This window comes from Jaculus jaculus, chromosome 10 (genome assembly GCF_020740685.1).
Source record: "Jaculus jaculus isolate mJacJac1 chromosome 10, mJacJac1.mat.Y.cur, whole genome shotgun sequence".
Classification (NCBI taxonomy): domain Eukaryota; kingdom Metazoa; phylum Chordata; class Mammalia; order Rodentia; family Dipodidae; genus Jaculus; species Jaculus jaculus.
This window is the reverse complement of record NC_059111.1, coordinates 12,500,007-12,520,042: the sequence shown is the minus strand read 5'-3', so window position 1 is coordinate 12,520,042 and position 20,036 is coordinate 12,500,007. Positions and strand designations below refer to the sequence as shown.

Genomic DNA, 20,036 nt, shown 5'->3' with positions numbered 1-20,036 from the left:
GACAATGTCCCAAATGCCATTAAAGAATGAGTCTCCGGGCTTTTAGGTGGAGGTTTATGTAGAGCAGTGGCTTAGCATGTGCAAAGCCCAGCGTTCCAGACCAACCCTCCCCCACCCCCCCGCCCAAAGAAATAAAATAAATCCCTCTCCTGTTTCTTGAGTGATGTCCCTTAGGCTCTGGGCTAGACCCCTGACATGCAGAATCTAGTTGAAGTCTATCATCTGGTTTGAATTCTCCAAGCTCAGCAGAATTATCTTCATCTTACACATGTGGAAACTGAGTCCCAGGCAGGGTATGTGGTTGGCACACTGGTAGGTGGAACAGCAATGTGGGAACCTTGATCTTGTCCCCCCAAGGTCAAATGGTCTTTCCATGACATTCACAGCCTGCAGCAGTGGGATGACTGTTTTGATTTGCATATGGAGAGAGAGAAAGAGACAGAGTGTGTGCGCGCGCACATGTGTGTACGTGTGTATGTCCAAGAGCTTGTGCACTCAGGAATATGTTCATGTGCAGACCAGAGTGTAACCTTGGCGTGCCTCAGAAACACCATCCACCTGTATTTTTTGTTGTTTTGTTCTTTTAAGGTAGGGTCTAACTCTAGCCCAGGCTGACCTGGAATTCACTGTGCCTGAGGGTGGACTTGAACTCAGGGCAGTCCTACCTCTGCCTCCAGAGTGCTGGGATTAAAGGCCACCATGCCCAACACGGCCACTGGTTTTTGAGATAAGGTCTCTCACTGAGCCTGGAGCTCACTGATCAGGGCAGACCAGCTAGTCTGCATGCTCCTGGGATCTGCCTGACTCAAGTCCCCCACTACCCCCGCCACCGCCAGCACTGGGATTACAGGCATGTGCCGCCACACTGGCATTCAAGTGGTTACTGCGGCTTGAACTCAGGCAAGCGCTTAACTGCTAAACCATTCCTCCAGACCAACTCTACTATATCTTCATATATATATATATATATATATATATATATATATATATATATACACACACACACACACATACACACACACACACACACACACACACACACACACACACACATACAAGCAGGAAGAGAGAGACAGAGAGAATAAGGAACATGTCACTGCAAACGAATTCTAGTTGCATACGCCACTTTGTGAATCTGGCTTACTTGGGTACTAGGGAATCTAACCTGGACCATCAGGCTTTGCAAGCAAGTGCCTTTAACCACTAAGCCATCTCTCCAGTTCCCTTCTACATTATTTTATTTTATGGGGCGGGGGTCATTGTGTCTCACTCTAGTTCAGGCTGACCTGGAATTCACTATGTCGTCTCAGGGTGGCCTCGAACTCACAGTGATCCTCCTACCTCTGCCTCCTGAGTGCTGGGATTAAAGGTGTGCGCCATCACATCCGTCTTTTTTTTAAGGATACAACTCATATACAATTCATCCATTCTAATGTACAAGTGTGTGGGAGGTTTTGTTTGTTTGATTTTAGATAGCATCTCCTGCAGTCAAGGCTAGCCTCTAACTTGCTATGTAGCCAAGGATGATTCTGAACTTCTCACCCTCCTGCTCCACCTCGGTGGTACTGAGATTACAGGCACGTACCCCGTGCTGACTCGGTAGTGCTGGGCCGAGAAGCCAGGCTCCGTGTGTGCGCTGGGTTAGCACTCTACCAACCGGCGCACGTTCCCCGTGGCTGTGGGACAGACTGACAAAGTTGTGTGGTTGTTTCATTACCCTGGAAAGAAACTTCATGCTCCTCAGCCATCACTCCCTATTCTTTAATGCCCGCAGTTCCTGGTAACCATCAATCTGCTTTCTGTGTTTATGGATGTGCCTATTCTGGGCATTTCATGGAAATGAGATCATGCAGTGTGTGGCATTTGGCAACCGGTGTCTTGCAGTTGTCCATCCCCGCTAAAGCGTGGATCCATACCCGATTCCTCTTGCTGGCAGAGTCGTATGTTTATCCACGCATCGTAATACACGTGGGGATTGTTTATTCCTTTTGCCTGTGATGGCAAGGCTGCTGTGACTGGGTTTTCTTTTAAAATTATTTTTATTTATTTATAAGGGGAGAGAGAGAGAGAATCAAAAGAGAGGAGATGGGTCCCCCACAGCCTCTTGCCACCACAAAGGGTCCCCAGATACATGCGCAACTTTGTGCATCTGGCTTACATGGATCCTGGGGAATCAAACCCAGACTGACAGGCTTTGCAGGCAAGCGCCTTGACCACTGACCTACCTCTCTGGCCCTGGACTGGGTTTTCTGAGTGAAGAGGTTTTAACAGCATGGAGGTGGGAGCCAAAAGCTCTGGAGCTTTCCCAGATCCCACTTAGCAAGGAGACAGCTGGGTCTGGACACAGGTCTTTCCATGAGCAAGTGGCCTGCAGGCCCTGGTGGGTAGCTCAGGAGTGGGGAAGACACATGCCAACAGCCCTGGTGCCTCATCCTCTGCAGGGGAACCGCCGTTGCCCCGGGCGACGACTGTGGAGCTGAGCTGTGATGCGGGGCCGCTGCGAGCCATCCTGAGCCCCGAGCAGGCTATAGCGCTAGACTGCAGCCTGGGGCCCTCTGCTGCTGGACTTCCCACCACGGTGACATGGAGCAAGGATGGGGACACCGTGCTGGAGCACAAGCACCTGCGCCTTTTACCCAACGGCTCCCTGTGGTTGTCATGGCCTCCAGCAACCGAGGACAGTGACGTGAATGACCTTGTGGACCTGGGGGTCATTGAGGGCAACTATACCTGCCTGGCCCACGGTCCCCTCGGAGTGGTGGCCAGCCAGGCGGCTGTGGTCAAGCTGGCCAGTAAGTACCCGCAACTGGGTTCAGTGCCAAGACCTGGAGACCTGAGGCGGGGGAGGCGGGGTCCATTGTTGGTTACCAGCACAAATGTCTACCTCCGGAGTCCACTCGCTTGTTCCCTGTCCCTGTTCTGCCTTGCTCAGTGAGTCCCCTCCTCCTCCTGACTGCCAGTCTCCACTGTTCAGTATTCCCTCGACTTCTCTCTCCATCCCTCCTCTCCCTGCCTTTTAAATTATAGAGTGTGAGGTGTGGTCTTCTCCAGGGGAGGTCAGGGACCCAAAGGAGCCTCATCAGGAGCTCTACCCACAGAGCCCAGAGTGAGCAGAGGGTGTGCAACCAAGCCCCACTCTGCCCCTCCCTCGCCCAGGACTCGCAGGGGCCACAAGCCACCAGGAAGCATGCATCTTACTGTAGTGTGTCCATGTTGGTGATGTGGGGCAGGGGACCTGGGAATTCATTCTACCTGCAGCAACTGACCAGTAATCACTTCTTCTTGTCCCTTGGCCACCTCTCTCCAACGGTGTGTCCCTTGGTCTCAATTTTCTCTGCTGTGTGTTTCCATGCGTGCGACATGTCACTGTGCTTGCTGTGGTGCCCCCCCCCTTTCTCTGTACCCTCCCCCTCACCTTGTCCTTGCCCGTGTCTCTCTGTGCTCCTTCCCAGCACTGGCAGACTTCTCTCTGCACCCAGAAGCTCAGACAGTGGAGGAGAATGGGACAGCTCGCTTTGAGTGCCACATCGAGGGGCTGCCATCCCCCACCATTACTTGGGAAAAGGACCAGGTGACATTGCCTGAAGAGCCTCGGTGAGTGTCCCAGTATGCAGGGCAGAGGGCTCCGGGACACACTTTAGAGCTGGGGTTCTTAGAGTCAAGATGGCTGTATTCGCCTAAGCTGACTCGAGTCCTTCTGAAAACACCTAGTCCACTTGCTTTATTGAGGGGACCAAGAGCTGCTATGGTCTATCCATGGCCTCCCTGGGAGCCCCTGGCAGAAGACTGGTGTTTGCTTAGACCCCTGAAGCTGCTGAAAGCGTCCCTCCTTTGGGTTCCCCTGCAGTCCCCTCGCCCCCTAACCTCGATGCATAACTTCTCTTCTTGGTTCCATCCGGTCTGGTAGCCAAATGATAATGGGATCCTCATTTCTTACCATCCTCTGTCCCCCCTCCCCAAAGGCAACATCTATGTGGAAGGATCCTGGGGAAGGGTCTCAGGTTGGAGGACTAGACCAGGACTTGGTGAACTGGGCAGGCCAGAGACCCTCAAGGCTCATGGTGTCTGTGGCAGCTGGGTTAGTTTCAGGTTTCACTCAGCGTGCTGGGGATCCCTATTGGTCTATGGAAATGTGGCTCAAAAAGCCTTTCCCAGCCACTCCACAGTCCTCTCCTGAATCTTTTTCCCTCTTTGCTGAGCTGAGTGGAAGCAGCATTCGTAAGGCTTGGAAACAGTGGCTTCCAGATCAACCCTTCCCTGAACTCACTACTTGACTGTTGGGTATCTGAGCCTCTATTTTTGCCCAAGCGTGGTTCAGGATGGAAGATGTAAGAGAAACTGCTAGGCAAAGAAATCCCAGGACTGTGTGTGCTATATTTTTATTTATTTATTTGAGTGTGACAGACAGACACAGAAAGAAAGAGGCAGATAGAGAGAGAATAGGTGCGTCAGGGCCTCCAATCACTGCAAACGAACTCCAGACGCATGCGCCCCTTGTGCATCTGGCTAACATGGGTCCTGGGGAATCAAGCCTCAAACAGAGGTCCTTAGGCTTCACAAGCAAGAGCTTAACTGCCAAGCCATCTCTCCAGCCCTATGTGTGTGGTTTTTTAAGGTAGGGTCTCACTGTAGCTCAGGCTGACCTGGAATTCACTACATAGTCCCAGGATGGCCTTGAAATTACAGCTATCCTCCTACCTCTGCCTCCCAAGTGCTGGGATTAAGGGCGTGTACCACCATGCCCAGCCCAGGACATTTGTAAAAGAAATTTATTTATTTGAGAGAGAGAGAGACAGAATGAATGGATGTACCAGGGCCTCCAGCCACTGCAAATGAACTCCAGACATATGCACCATCTAGTGCGTCTGGCTTACATGGGTACTGGGAACTCAAGCCTGGGTCCTTAGGCTTTGCAGGCAAGCGCTTAACTGCTAAACCATCTTTCCAGCCCCCAGGCCTTTTTTTGTTGTATTGTTTTTCGAGGCAGGGTCTCACTTTAGCTCAGGCTGACCTGAAATTCTCTGTGCAGTCTCAGGGTGGCCTTGAACTCACAGTGATCCTCCTGCCTCTGCCTCCCGAGTGCTGGGATTAAAGGCGTGCGCCACCACGCCTGGCTCCCCAGACGTTTTTGAGAGGAGATGTCAAGATAGAAGAGATCCTGTTGACATAGTGGTGGCTTGACTCCCACTCATCCTGAGCATGACACTTCTTCCCAGGGTCTAGTCTCTGACCATCTGTATAATGAAATGGTGGGGGGGGGGGAGGACTTAGATTTTGATTTTCCAAAGTGTGCTTTTGATAGTGTACTAGTCCCTTACAATAATTCCTGATGAAATTATTCCATGATCAGAGTTAGGGAGATGGCTCTAGGTAAAAGTGCTGGCTACCCAAGCATGAGGACCCTAGTTCTGATCCCCAGAATCCATGTAAAGCTGGATATGCTCACGTGTCTCTGTTACCCCAGTGGCCCTACAGAGAAATGGGAGGTGGAAACAGGAGAATCTCTAGAAGTTCACAGGCCAACCAGTCTGGCTACCTACAACAACAAAAAGTGTGCCTCAAGGGCTGGAGAGATGGCTTAGCCGTTAAGGTGCTTGCCTGCAAAGCCAAAAGGACCCAGGTTTGATTCCCCAAGACACACATAAGCCAGATGCACAAGGGTGCACATGCATCTAGAGTTCATTTGCAGTGGCTGGAGGCTCTGGCATGCCCATTCTCTCTCTCTCTCTTTCTCTCTACCTGCCTATTTCTCTCCCTCTCTCAAATAAATAAATTAAATTAAATAATGTTTTTAAATGTGCCTCAAAATATAGTGTAGTCCAGGCATAATGGTGCACGCCTTTAATCCCACACTAAGCAGGCAGAGGTAGAAGGACTGCTATGAGTTCGAGACCACCCTGAGACTACATAGTGAATTCTCGGTCAGTCTGGGCTAAAGTGAGACCCTACTTTGAAAAACAAAAAACAAAACAAAAAAATCATATAAACAGAAGAGGAGGGAAAGAATACCTTGTTATCCATAGGAGACCACTGTTAGCTTTTTTGTTTGATTATTTGGTTTGGGTTTTCTGAGACATGGTTTTGCTGGGTAGCCCAGGCTGGCCTCTATCTTATAATCCTGCTTGCTTCAGCCTCCTGAATGCTAGGATCACAAGCCTGGGCTACCATACCTGGCCCTATTTGTTAGTTTTTTTTTTGCTTTGTTTTACCCTTCCATTGCTAGTTTTGTCTTGTTGAGACGGGGTTTCCTTATGTGTCCCAGGCTGGTCTAGAACTCACTGTTTAGCCCCAGTTAAGCCTGAACTCATGGTGATCCTCCTGCTTTGGAGTTTGCCACCATGTCCAACTCTCCATTGTTTTGGTTTTTATTCTTCTGCTTTCCCCATGGCCTATATGTTTGCAAATATTCTCTTTACAGTTGTCCATTGTGGGGTTTTGTTAACCTTGATTTTTCCAAAAAAAAATTTTTAATGTTTCATTTTTTATTTATTAGAGAGAAAGAGAAAGAAAGAGGCAGACAGAGAGAATGGGCATAACAGGGCATCTGGCCACAGCAATCAAACTCTAAATGTATGCACCACCATGTGCATCTGACTTACGTGGTTTCTGGGGGAATCAAACCTGGGTCCTTAGGTTTCCTAGGCAAGCACCTTAACTACTGAAGCCATCTCTCCAGCCCACCAAAACAATTTTTTTTTCACTAATGCATAGTGAGCATCATTCCAGGTCAGTGTCTGTAGACAGGATAGATATAATTGTCTGGATTGTTCAGTGAGGGAACTGTGGATCAGAGACAGGAGAGTTGGCCTTGCCCGCACAGCATTCCCCAGAGTTTGGGGCTGCAAGCCTGGCACTGATGACCCACAGACTCTCGGGGTGACTTGCTGGATGGGTAGAAGCTGCAGGTTCTGATGGGTTTGGATATCGACTGCCCAATTGTGGCTTGGAGCAGAGAAGTTACATCTGCTGAGTTTTTCAGCAAAGCAGCGGGGTGAGACCTCCTCACGAAGCATCTAATTCGGAGATGGCCCTCTGGAGTCACAGGCCTCACCCATGAGGCTGGAGCTGCCAGCTCCTGGGCTCCAGGAATGTTTGCCCCCAAGGCCTCTGAAAAATGATCCTCATCTATGAATAAACCAGGCCCACATGTCCCAGCACATTGTGTGAGCGAATAAAGAAATGTCTAAACAGCAACTTGATTATGGCCAAGCTACGTAGTTTTGCATGTGCCCAGATATAGTATGCATGCAAATATGCTCTTCATAAAGCCAGACTGGCCGCTGAAGGAGACCACATACCTTGGCATAGGCCGTGTGCGCATGTGCAGTGAGCAACGTCTGAAAAAGAAAGACTACGTCCCAAGAAATTTTCTTGGTACTTACAATGATTTACTTTTTTTTTGTTGTTGTTGTTTTTCTTTTGTTTTATTTATTTATTTATTTTATTTTTTCCGAGGTAAGGTCTCGCTCTAGCCCAGGCTGACCTGGCATTCACTGTGTAGTCCCAGGCCGGCTTTGAACTCAGTGTCCTCCTACTTCTGCCTCCCAAGTGACTAAATGCATATGAGCTGGCGTGGTGGTACCTGAAAAAGTAAAAAAATAATAAAAATAAATTTAAAAATAAAGGAATGTGCCACTGCTCCAAGGTTTGTTTTATTTTTATTTATTTTGGTTTTTCGAGGTAGGGTCTCACTCTAGCCCAGGCTGACCTGGAATTTACTATGTGGTCTCTGGGTGGCCTCAAACTCACGGTGATCCTCCTACCTCTGCCTCCCAAGTGCTGGGATTAAAGGTGTGTGCCACTATGCCCAGCTGCTTTATTTATTTATTTACTTTACTTTAATTTTTATTATTTTACTTTCTGAGAGACAGAGGATGGGCGTACAGGGCCTTTCAGCCACTGTGAACAAACTCCAGACTCGTGAGCCCCCTTGTGTATGTGTAACATTGCATGCCTGTCACTGTGTGGCTACATGGGATCTGGAATTTCAAACTTGCAATCTCAGGCTTCACAGGCAAGCACCTTGACTGCTAAGCCATCTCTCCAGCCCTGTTTTATATATTTTTTTAAATTTTTATTCATTTATTTATTATTTTAGAGGGGGGGGAAGAATTGGCGCACCATGACCTCAGCTACTACAGTCAAACTCTAGACGCTTTCGCCACCTAGTGGGCATGTGTGACCATGCACTTGTCTTTGTGCGTCTGGCTTATGTGGGATCTGAAGAGTCAAACATGGGTCCTTAGGCTTCACAAGCAAGTACCTTAACTGTTAAGCCATCTCTCCAGCCTTTTTTTATTTTTTATTTTTTTTCCTGTTTTATTTTTTGAGACAGGGTCTCATGTAGCCCATTCTGGCCCCAAACTCACTATGTAGTTTATTTATTTTTTATTTTTAGCCTGGTGTGGTGACACACACCCTTAATCCCAGCACTTAGGAGGCGGAGGTAGGAGGATTGCCATGAGTTCAAGACCACCCTGAGACTTCATAGTGAATTCCAGATCAGCCTGGGCTAGAGTAAGACCCTACCTCGAGAAATTATGTGTGTGTGTGTGTGTGTGTGTGTGTGTGTGTGTGTGTATTTTTTTTTTTTTTTTTTTTTTTTTGAGAGAGAGAGGAGAGAGTGGTCTCCTACCACTGCAAATGAACTCCAGGCCAGCAGCTCAGCAAATGAGTCCCCAGTAATCCCTACTCACAGAGAGAAGACTTAAGACCTACACAAGCTTTGTTACCCTTGAATTTTCTTTCTTTCTTTCTTTCTTTCTTTTTTTTTTTTTTTTTTTTTTCCAGTTAGGATCTCACTCTGGCTCAGGCTAACCTGGAATTTACTATGTAGTCTCAGGGTGGGCCCGAACTCACAGCAGTCCTCTTGCCTCTGCCTCCCAAGTGCTGGGATTAAAAGATGTCCACCACCATGCCCTGCTACCCTTGAATTTTCCTTCACATACTCCAACCTCTTATTTATCTATTTTCCAAAACTCGAATTGCTTCCTAAGCACCAGTTTGTGACTCCCCAACTCTGGCTAAACTGCTGTGCCTTGGCCGTCTTCCCAGGAGCACCACGACGGCTCAGTGCCTGGGGAAGGCGAGATCCTTCACCCCACACGCAGGGTTGCAGAGTTAAGGCCATGGCATTTGTCAATGAAGATAGCGATTCTTGGAATTTGATGCACCATTGCACTGGCAGGACCAGGGACCTTGGGGTTGGGAAGTCGGGACAGCTCCCAGAGGCAGTCAGCTATCTGGATAAGGAGGAAGAAGATGGAGGGACTTCTGTTCAGATACGTCTTTTTTCTTTTTGTTTTTTCAAAGTAAGGTCTCTCTCTAGCTCAGGCTGACCTGGAATTCACTATGGAGTCTCAGGGTGGCCTCAAACTCACAGCGATCCTCCTACCTCTGCCTCCCGAGTGCTGGGATTGAAGGTGTGCGCCACCACGCCTGACTCAGATGTGTCTTGCCCTTTTCCATCTGCTTTTTAAAAAATATTTTATTTATTTATTTATTTATTTGAGAGACTAACGAACTCCAGATGCATGTGCTACCTTGTGCATATGGCCTTACATGGGTACTAGGGAATCGAACCCAGGTCCTTAGGCTTTGCAGTCAAGTGCCTTAATCTCTGAGCCATCTCTCCAGCCCTCCTATCTGATTTTTCAAGTAGTAGTCTGGGTAACCCAGGATTCTTCCCTCCACCCCCTCTTGCTGTACCCCAACTCTAACGTGGGCAGGCTTAGAGCTGAAGTGGGAGGTTGGGGGAAGAGATGTCTGCCTGGGGGCGATGAGGAAGAAGTGGTACAGCTCTGTGTCTCTCTCTATACTTTGGGTCTACAACAGGTTTCCAAGCATGTGTCAGAATGACCCCCAATACCCTTCGATCCTCAGCCATTTCACCTATCACATTTACATTTCTTTTCTTTTATTTTTTTAAAAGATATTTATTAATTTATTTGCAAACAGAGAGAATGGGTACACCAGGGCCTCCAGCCACCACAAACAAGCTCCAGATGCGTGCACCACTTAGTGCAAGTGCCTTATGTGGCACTGGGGAATTGAACCCAGGTTGTTAGGCTTTGTAAGCAATGGCCTTAACCGCTAAGCCAAGTCTCTAGTCCTTCATATTTGTTTTTCAAGTAAGGTCACTAGGCCTTCCCAATCCTGTAACCAGGAGGGCAGAGGTTCCACCCTGCCCTGTTCCTTCCCATCCCTCCTAACCCATGCACAGGTTGCTGTCTGAGACCTGTGAGAAACCACACCCCTCCTTCCCACAGGCATTCCCAGCCATCGAGAGCAGCTGCCAAGATAGGACAGTGGTATGAAAATGGCATTGGGGGGGAGGGGATCAAAAGATCTGGGTTCAAGTTTTAACTCCAGATCTGTTTCCCTAGGAAAACACCCTACCATGAGCCTCAAGTGAGGTTCCAGTAAGTAGAGATTGTCTCTTGCGAATCTTTTCGGGGTCAAATTAATGTGAACCAGGATTTTAAAAAATTATTTATGTCAGAGAGAGAAAAACAAAACAGGGAGATAGAGAGAGAATGGGCATGCCAGGGCCTTCAGCAGCTGTAAATGAACTCCAGACACATGTGGCACGTTATGCATCTGGCTTACATGGGTCCTGGGGAATTGAACCTGGGTCCTTTGGCTTGGCAGGCAAATGCTTTAACCACTAAGCCATCTGTCCAGCCCGCATCAGGTGATTTTTATCAGGGCAAAGAGGAGATAAAACAGGCAAGGGGTCAAATTATTCACATTGGGCTGAGGGCTTGACTCATTGGTGAAAAGCATTTGTTGCTTTCAAGCCTAACAACCCAGAATCTGTATTCCTAGAACCCACACAGAGTTGCATGCAAGCAGCTCACCATGGGCAATCCCAGCATGCAACACGCATTATGACATTGGGAGGCAGAGTCAGGAGACTCCAAAACCCACAGACCAGAGCAACAATGAGAGACGCTGTCTCAGGCAAGGTGGAAGGAGAGGACGCTGAGGTTGTCCTCCGACCTCTGCAAGTGCTCTGTGGTATGAACACCCATATAGATAAGCATACATGTATACACACATACACAGATCCAGACTTCATAGAATATGTAATTGAAAACAAAAAGCAGGGCCAGAGAGGTGGCTTAGCAGTTAAGGCGCTTACCTGCAAAGCCTAAGGACCCAGGTTGGATTCCCCAGTGCCCACGTAGGTCAGATGCACAAGGTGGCACATGCATCTAGAGTTTGCAGTGGCTAGAGGCCCTGGCATGCCCATTCTCTCTCGCACGCCCTGTCTCAAATGAATAAATAAAACATATAAAAATTTTAAAAGGGGGCTGGAGAGATGGCTTAGCGGTTAAGGTGCATGCCTGCAAAGCCTAAGGACCCAGATTCAATTCTCCAGGTCCCATGTAAGCCAGATGCACATGGTGGTACATGCATCTGGAATTCATTTGCAGTGGCTGGAGGGCCTGGCATGCCCATTCTCACTTTCTATCTCTCTTCCTCTCTAATAAATAAATAAAAATAAAATCTTTAAAAAATTTAAGGGAATTACCATGGTTTATTGTCTATAATTTTAGAAGTTATTTAAAAAGGAAATTTTCACTATGAAAATGGAACTGTGACACCCCCCCCCCAAAAAAAACTAAAGAGCCAGGCATGTTGGTACTCACCTCTGATCCCAGCACTCAGGAGGCAGAGGTAAAAGGATTGCCATGAGTTCAAGGCCACCCTGAGACTACATAGTAAATTTCAGGTCAGCCTGGGCTACAGTGAGACCCTACCTTGAAAAAATAATAAATTAATTACTTAATTCAAATAATAATATTATTATATAAATAATAAAAATAAAACTTTTGGCTTTTGACAGTCTGATAGGTGAGATTGTATCTTGGTCTTTTTTACAGAATCCTTTTAAAATATTTATTTATTTACTTATTTGCAAGGAGAGAGAGAAAGGGAAGGAGGAAGAGAAGGAGAGAGAATATGGCTATTCCAGGCACTCTAGCCACTGCAAACAAATTCCAAATGCATGCATGCTCCACTTTGTACATCTGGCTTTACATGGGCACTGGGGAATCAAACCTGGGATGTTAGGCTTTGCAGCCAAGTACCTTAACAGCTGAGCTACCCTCCAAATCTGTTTGTTTGTTCAGAATCCTTTTTAAAACAAAATGTATTTATGTGTGTATGAGGATATATATGTGTGAGTGTGTGTCATGTGGAAGTCAGAGGACATCTCTGAAGTGTGGCCCCTTTGGGTTGGGTGCTGGGGAATTGAACCTAGGCTGGCAGGCTTTGCAAGCAAGCACTTTTAACCACTAAACCATCATCCCCATTCCTATCTTTGAAGTTGTAATTTGCCTTTCATGCAGTGTGGGCCCCCTGCCCTCCCCCCCTGACCCCTCGCACCTCACAGACACCCTCTGCTCCTTCCCAAGGCTCATCTCTCTGCCCAATGGCGTCCTCCAGATTCTGGATGTCCAGGACAGTGATACAGGCTCCTACCGCTGTGTGGCCACCAACTCAGCTGGCCAGCGCTTCAGCCAGGAGGCCTCACTCAGCGTAGCCTTTAGAGGTAAGGAGGCCACGAAGAAGGAAACCTGTGGGTTTCTGGGAACAGCCACCTTGGAAGCAAGAGGGCCATGGAGGGTCAGGCCCAGCCTTCACACGGGTGATCAGGTAGCAGTCCCAACAGGGGACAGGACTGGGGTCAAAGGCTGAGGAGATAGCTCAGCCAGCTCAGTGCTTGTCTCACAGGCATGAAGACTTGAGTTCAATTTCCAATGCCTACATAAAAATTCTGGGTGTTGGGCCGGAGACATGGCTTAGCAGTTAAGGTGCTTGTCTGCGAAGCCTAAGGGCTCAGGTTCGATTCTCCAGGTCCCACGCAATCCAGATGCACAAGGTGGCACATGTGCCTGGAGTTCGCTTGCAGTGTCTGGAGGCACTGGCATGCCCATTCTCTCTATCTCTCTCGCCCCTTCTCTGTTTCTAGTAAATAAATAAATGAAAATAAATCTAATTTTAAAATTTCTGGGTGTGAGCCAGGCGTGGTGGCACACACCTTTAATCTCAGCACGCGGGAGGCAGAGGTAGGAGGATCACCCTGAGACTACATAGTGAATTCCAGCTCAACCTGGGCTACCTGGGGTGGGGGCGGGGAGAAATCTGGGTATGCATGTAATCCTGGTGCTCGGGAATCAGAGACAGTCAGATCACTCTCCAGCTAGTCCAACCCTTTGGTGAGCTCAGGGCTAATGAAAGTCCTTCTTTCCAAAAAAAAAAAAAAAGTGTCTCTGGCAGGGCGTGGTGCCGCTGACCTTTAACCCACGCCCTTGGAAGGCAGAGGTAGAAGGATCTACAAGAGGTTATCTTTTGGCCTCCACAACCTGAGCATACACACACACAGACTAAAGGAGAGGAGGGAGGGAGGAAGAAAGAAAGAGAATATAAAGGGGGGAAAAAAAGGAGTGAAGGAAGGAAGAAAAAAGAGAGGGAGAAAGGAAGCAAGGGAGGGAGGAAAGAAATTGGGGTCAGAACCTAAGACCCCAAACTCTCAATGTGGGACTCCCTCATTTCTGTGGGGCCTCTGTGTTCCTTTGGGTTAGGCCTGGACTGGTGGGCAGGCGGCACATCAGAGGAGGGATATCAGTGCCCTGCAGCCCTGACCGCAGCGCTCCCGCTCCTCTGGCCATCCTCAGGGCTCTGGGGAGTAGGGGTTCACCCCATTCTCCTTGCCCTGTACTGCAGTCTGGCTCCCCTGGAGCCTAGCTGCCTGTCCTTGAGTGTCTTTCTTTGAAAAGACCCTGCCCCTACAGGAGCAGGAAGGTGACAAGTCTTTGTGGGAGGGAAATGTCACATCAACTTGTTTGAATCCTGGCTCCTCTGGGGGTGACCCTGGACCGGTGATCAAATGTCCCGCCTGACCCGGGTTAGAAAAATAGCTGAGATAAGGATGGAAAATGTCTGCCACCGAGCAGCTGCTCAGCAGATATCGCTTCAAGCCTCCCTCAAGGCCTCTCCCTGGCGCCCTCGCCGGTCCCCACCCGGCCGGCCTTTGGCTCAGGCTGGCCTGGGCTCCTGGGAGGCTTTGAGCTCTCGCTTGCAGGGAGTGCGGGGTGTCTCTCCGTCTCCACCTGCTGGACAAACCAGGTACGCACCGTTCCCCTCTCAAGGGCTTCCCGGCCAGCAGATACTTACGTTCCACGTAGGACTCCAAAGCCCCGCTGGGGAAGGGACTTAGCTTAGGCACGCCGTGTCTTAATGGCACGGCTGAAGTTAGAAATTAGTAGTGCTGGGACCAAGACCAGCATCCCACCCTCCCGTGCACACGCACCTGGTGGTCCTCAGCTCAGAGTGTGGGATGGATTTGGGAGGGAAAGATGGATGGAGGGATGCGGATCTGTGCAGCTGTTTCTGCGGTGCCGAGTGAGTGGCAGGTCATTCTTCCAAGAGAAAGAGCCCTGAGTTCCAGCCTCAGCTCGGCTGAACATGGTCGCTGACCGGACTCTGCTGCCCTCACCGACCACCCGCCTAGGGCTAAGGCTGTTGTCCTGTCTTCGCTGCAGGCTCGCTGGCGGCCACCAGGGAGCAGGATGTGGTCATTGTGGCTGCCCCGGAGAACACCACGGTGGTGTCTGGCCAGAGTGTGGTGATGGAATGCGTGGCTTCGGCTGACCCCACGCCCTTTGTGTCCTGGGTCCGACTGGGTGAGTGGAGAGGGAAGGGCAGCAGGAGACTGAAGGGCATGGGACAAGATGGTGTGGTATCTTAGAGGGTTCAAGGAGGAGGGGACCTGGACAAATGTAGCTGAGGAATGTTCTAAAGAGAGAGAGAGAGACTGAGAGATTTTCAAACCCATACTAAACCATATAGAAGGAAATGGGGTGTGGTGGCTCACACATTTAACCCCAGCACTTAAGCCCAGTACTTAGAAAGCAGAGGTTGGAGACGGGCGTGGTGGCCTATGGGAGGCAGAGGTAGGAGGATCTCTGTGAGTTCAAGGCCATTCTGAGACTACATAGTGAGTTCCAGGTCAGCCTGGACTAGAGTGAGACCCTACCTTGGAAAAACAAAACAAAACAAGGGCTGGAGAGATGGCTTAGCAGTTAAGGTGTTTGCTGGCAAAACCAAAGGACCCAGGTTCAGTTCCCCAGTGTCCATGTAAAGCCACATGCACAAAAGGTGGCACATTGTGTGTTTGAAGTGGCTAGGGGCACAGCAGGTAAGGTGCTTACCTGCAAAACCAAAGGACCCAGGTTTTATTTCCCCGTACCCAAGTAAAGCCAGATGCACAGATGGCTCATGAGTCTGTGGTTGGTTTGCAGTGGCTGGAGGTCATGGCACTCCCATTCTTTCTATTTCTTCTATCTATCTATCATCTATCTCTATCTCTATAAGAACAAATAAATGGGGCTGGAGAGATGGCTTGGCGGTTGAGCACTTGCCTGTGAAGCCTAAGGACCCCGGTTCGAGGCTCGGTTCCCCAGGTCCCACGTTAGCCAGATGCACAAGGGGGTGCATGCGTCTGGAGTTCGTTTGCAGAGGCTGGAAGCCCTGGCGCGCCCATTCTCTCTCCCTCTATCTGTCTTTCTCTCTGTGTCTGTCGCTCTCAAATAAATAAATAAAAATTAAAAAAAAAGAACAAATAAATGAAGCATTAAAACAGACCATACAAGAGGGAAGTGAATTTCATAATTTCATAATGGAACAGAGGTGACTGACGCAGTACCAGGGCTCTCAGACTACCCCCGACCCGACACCCCATGACCCGCAGAGCTGATAGGGATCAGGGCCACCAGATTAGGTAGGACCGGGAGGAACTGTGTTCGTCGCTTGCCCCTGGTGTAGAGGGGCTCTGAGGGCCAGGCGACTGGGTGGAGAGGGCCAGTCCCAGCCGTGCGCCCCCTCCCCAGACGGGAAGCCCATCTCCACCGACGTCATCGTGCTGGGCCGCACCAACCTGCTCATCGCCAGCGCGCAGCCCCGCCACTCGGGCATCTACGTGTGCCGTGCCAACAAGCCCCTGACGCGCCACTTCGCCACCGCGGCCGCCGAGCTCCGCGTGCTGGGTAAGGGGAGCGAGCCGGTGGGTGGCAGCGAGCCGGTGGGTGGCGGTGGGAGGTGGTGCGATCCTGGAGGGTGCGACGGGAAGAGGGAGGGAAGGAAGTACCCCTATTGAGTAAGGCGCGCGCGCGGGGGGGGGGGGGGATTCTTGGTAGCGGAGGTTTGGGTCAGGAATGGACGGCCATGGAACCAGAGGCGGGATTGAGGCCTGGTTTAGGTAACTTTGGGAGGAGTGGGTCGAGGTTATCGAGGGAGATAATAAATAAGGCGGTTTAGGTGTTTGCAAATACTGGGGCGTTTACCCGGCCGTGGTGGCGGCTCATGTCTTTAATGCCAGCACTCGGGAGGCAGAGGTAGGGGGCGATCGCTGTGAGTTGGAAGCCACCCTGAGACTACGTAGGTCAGCCTGGGCGAGAGCGAGACTCTACCTAGACAAGACAAAATAAACAAATGTTTAAAAATTGGGGGAGTCAGAAGCGGGACATGGAATCAGGGATGTAGCTCAGTTGTTAAAAGAGTGCTTGCCTACCATGCATGGGGCTGTGGGTTCAATTCTCAGCTCCCCCTAAAACCGGGCATGTTGGTGCAGGCCTATAAATCCCAGCGGAAAGGTGTGTGTGTGTGTGTGTGTGTGTGTGTGTGTGTAGTTCAGAAGTTCAAGGTCATACTTGATAGCAAATAACAAGCAAGTTTGAGACCAGCCTGGGCTTCCATAAGAGACACTGTCTCAAACAAGGAGAAAGGAGAAGGAATGAAGAAAAGGAAGGGAGGGAGGGAAGAAAAGAAGGGAAGGGAAGGGAAGGGAAGGGAAGGGAAGGGAAGGGAAGGGAAGGAGGGGAAAGGAGAAGGAATGAAAATAAGGAGGAAGGAAGGGAAGGGAAGGGAAGGGAAGGGAAGGGAAAGGGAAAGGGAAAGGGAAAGGGAAAGGGAAAGGGAAAGGGAAAGGGAAAGGGAAAGGGAAAGGGAAAGGGAAAGGCTGGCACGCTCCTGTAATTCAGCACTTGGGAGGCCTGTGCCTTGAGACCCTGTATCAAACCAACCATTGGGAGCCAGACTTCCTTCCTGCAGACTGGGGTAACTGGTAGGAGTGGGAGGCCTTGGGGCACAGGGAGAAGGAGGTTCCCGGGCCGGTGGCGCGGGAGAGGCCCACGGGGCCGACCGGCGGCTGCGCACAGGGAGCAATGGGGAGGGGAGGCCGGGGCTTGCAAAGAGCGGGGGGGGGGGGGGGACCGCGGGGAGAGCCGGCTCTCCCCGCGGTCAGCCAGCGTTGTCCTCCCGCCCCGCAGCGGCCCCGGTCATCTCGCAGGCGCCCGAGGCGCTGTCGCGGAGCCGGGCGAGCACCGCGCGCTTCGTGTGCCGCGCGTCCGGGGAGCCTCGGCCGGCGCTGCGCTGGCTGCACGACGGGGCGCCGCTGCGACCCAACGGGCGCGTCAAGGTGCAGGGCGGCGGCGGCAGCCTGGTCATCACCCAGATCGGCCTGCAGGACGCCGGCTACTACCAGTGCGTGGCCGAGAACAGCGCGGGCACGGCGTGCGCCGCCGCTCCGCTGGCCGTGGTGGTGCGCGAGGGGCTGCCCAGCGCCCCGACTCGGGTCACCGCCACGCCGCTGAGCAGCTCCGCCGTGCTGGTGGCCTGGGAGCGGCCCGAGCTGCACAGTGAGCAGATCATTGGCTTCTCCCTCCACTACCAGAAGGCTCGGGGTACGTCTACCCATGACCCGGGGCTCCCCGATTCCACAGGGCACGTAGGGAAGAGGGTGAAGGTTGGATGACTTGACCTTGACCTTTGGGGACTGGATAGCATAGCCCACAGGGGAGATGCATGCACCCACCTTATCTGTTAGAACGTTCTTTAGCCTGTGCCAGAGAGCTTGTGTGCACTTCTCTCAACCATCTTTGCTATGAGAAAGTTGGGGGGGGGAGGGGCTGGAGAGATGGCCCCGTGGTTAAAGGTGTTTGCTTGCAAAGCCTGACAGCCCAGGTTCAGTTTCCCAGTAGCCGCTAAAACGAGGTACATTTGCAGTGGCAGGAGGTCCTGGTGGACACTCACTCTCTCTCTCTCTTGCCCGCGCTACATAGTGAATTCCAGGTCAGCCTGAGCTAGAGTGAGACCCTACCTCAAAACAAAACAAAACAAAAGGAAGTAAATATTTAAAGAGATAGAAAGAAGTAAAGGGTAGGGGAGATGCTTCTCTTTCCAGGGTAAAATTCTTTGGCATTCCGGGAAGATGAGAAATCTACCAATCCAATTCGCTAACTGCAGCAGGAGCCAGTTCGGCTAGACATCAGAAGGAACTTCCAGCAGGTTCTGGAATCAACACAATAAAAGGACCAGTAGGTCAAGCGAGGTCATACTCCAGCTCAGATTGTCTGGGGTGACTTAATTATCTGTGCCTCAGTCTAGAGTGCTAGACAAACGACGGTTGGCCAGGGCTGGGGTGGTCCTGTGACAGGCCCCTTGCCCCCTCTGCCGGCACCTCAGGTGTGGACAACGTGGAATACCAGTTTGCAGTGAACAACGGCACCACAGAGCTGCAAGTTCGCGACCTGGAGCCCAACACGGACTACGAGTTCTACGTGGTGGCCTACTCCCAGCTGGGGGCCAGCCGCACCTCCAGCCCCGCCCTGGTGCACACACTGGACGATGGTAGGGCCAAACCTGCAGCAGGCACCCTGAGCTCCTTCAGAGTGGGGGCTCCCTTCTCTTCACTGGTGTATCCCCCAGGGCCCTTCCCCCTACCCCACAGCATCTTTTGTGCCCTGAAAATAAGTGGCCAGAGGTTCTCCCCAGTGTAAAATTGGGGAAATTGAGGTCCATAAAAACAAAAGTGGCCGGGCATGGTGGCGCACACCTTTAATCCCAGCACTCAGGAGGCAGATGTAGGAGGATCGCAGTGAGTTCGAGGCCACCCTGAGACTACATAGTGAATCCCAGGTCAGCCTGAGCTAGAGTGAGACTCTACCTTGAAAAACCACCACCACCACCAACAACAACAAAGAAAGTGACTTGCCCAAGGTCAGTAGGACAGCCAGGACCTGAGTCTGGGTCTTGTGATTTCCCCATATTTTATCACACGCCCAACACCCATGTACCATCTAGCCAGTGGCTGAGGAAGCTGGTACCTCACACCACCTCGGGGTGGGAAGGATGTCCCCTCGTCCCCCCAGCTCGGAGCTCCCCTGAGAGGCTCCCTTTCCTCCCTCAGATCTTGGGGCCTGGGCCTCCTTCTGACTTGCTGTGTGTCCTGGGCAAGTCCCTGACCACTCCTGACCTGGCCCCCCCCACGTTGGTGGAGCAGAGCTCACCCGGCTGTTCTTCTGTCTCAGTCCCCAGCGCAGCGCCCCAGCTCGCCCTGTCCAGCCCCAACCCCTCGGACATCAGGGTGGCATGGCTGCCCCTGCCCCCCAGCCTGAGCAACGGGCAGGTGGTGACGTACAAGATAGAGTACGGCTTGGGAAAGGAAGGTGAGTGGGCCAGGGTGCTGGGGAGTCCTCAGTGGGGAGCGCTGCCCTGCTGGATGGGGCCAGGGTCCGGGGAGCAGGGACCGGCCAACCCTGGGAAAAGACAGTTGGGCGGGTTGCAGAGACGGCTCAGCGGTTAAAGGCGCTCACTTGCAAAGCCTGATGGCTTGGGTTCGATTCCTCAGTTCCCATATACAGATGCGCAAAGGGGTTGCGTTCATCTGGAGTTCATGATCGCAGTGGCAGGAAGCCCTGGGCCACCCATTCGCTCTCTTTCTCTCTGCCTCAAATAAATAATAAGTAGATACAAATTAAAAAAGTAAAGCGCTGTGGGGGCAGCAGGAGGGAAGGCAGAGAGGGTGGCTGGGGGCAGAGGGAGGAGGCTGCAGTGTGTAATCAGTGGAGTGTCTGCCTCAGTTTCCTTACCTGTGAAACAAACAATTGCCCTTTATTACCCGTGTAGCCCTCTCAGTCGATAAAGCACATGAGGCCTGGGAATGTAGCTCTCTTGGTAGGGTGCTTGCC

At 51.2% G+C, this 20,036-nt stretch overlaps 1 protein-coding gene across 1 annotated transcript in view; it reads left to right on the top strand.

Annotated features, from left to right (window-relative positions):
* The window catches only part of Igdcc4 (immunoglobulin superfamily DCC subclass member 4), a 44,968-nt gene that overhangs the window by 12,613 nt on the left and 12,319 nt on the right, over nt 1-20,036 (top strand). The window contains exons 2-9 of the mRNA XM_045160610.1: nt 2,442-2,792; nt 3,453-3,594; nt 12,423-12,559; nt 14,553-14,693; nt 15,900-16,055; nt 17,337-17,750; nt 18,532-18,696; nt 19,377-19,514. Coding sequence (XP_045016545.1) covers nt 2,442-2,792; nt 3,453-3,594; nt 12,423-12,559; nt 14,553-14,693; nt 15,900-16,055; nt 17,337-17,750; nt 18,532-18,696; nt 19,377-19,514 — 1,644 coding nt within the window. The remainder of the gene's footprint in view (nt 1-2,441; nt 2,793-3,452; nt 3,595-12,422; nt 12,560-14,552; nt 14,694-15,899; nt 16,056-17,336; nt 17,751-18,531; nt 18,697-19,376; nt 19,515-20,036) is intronic.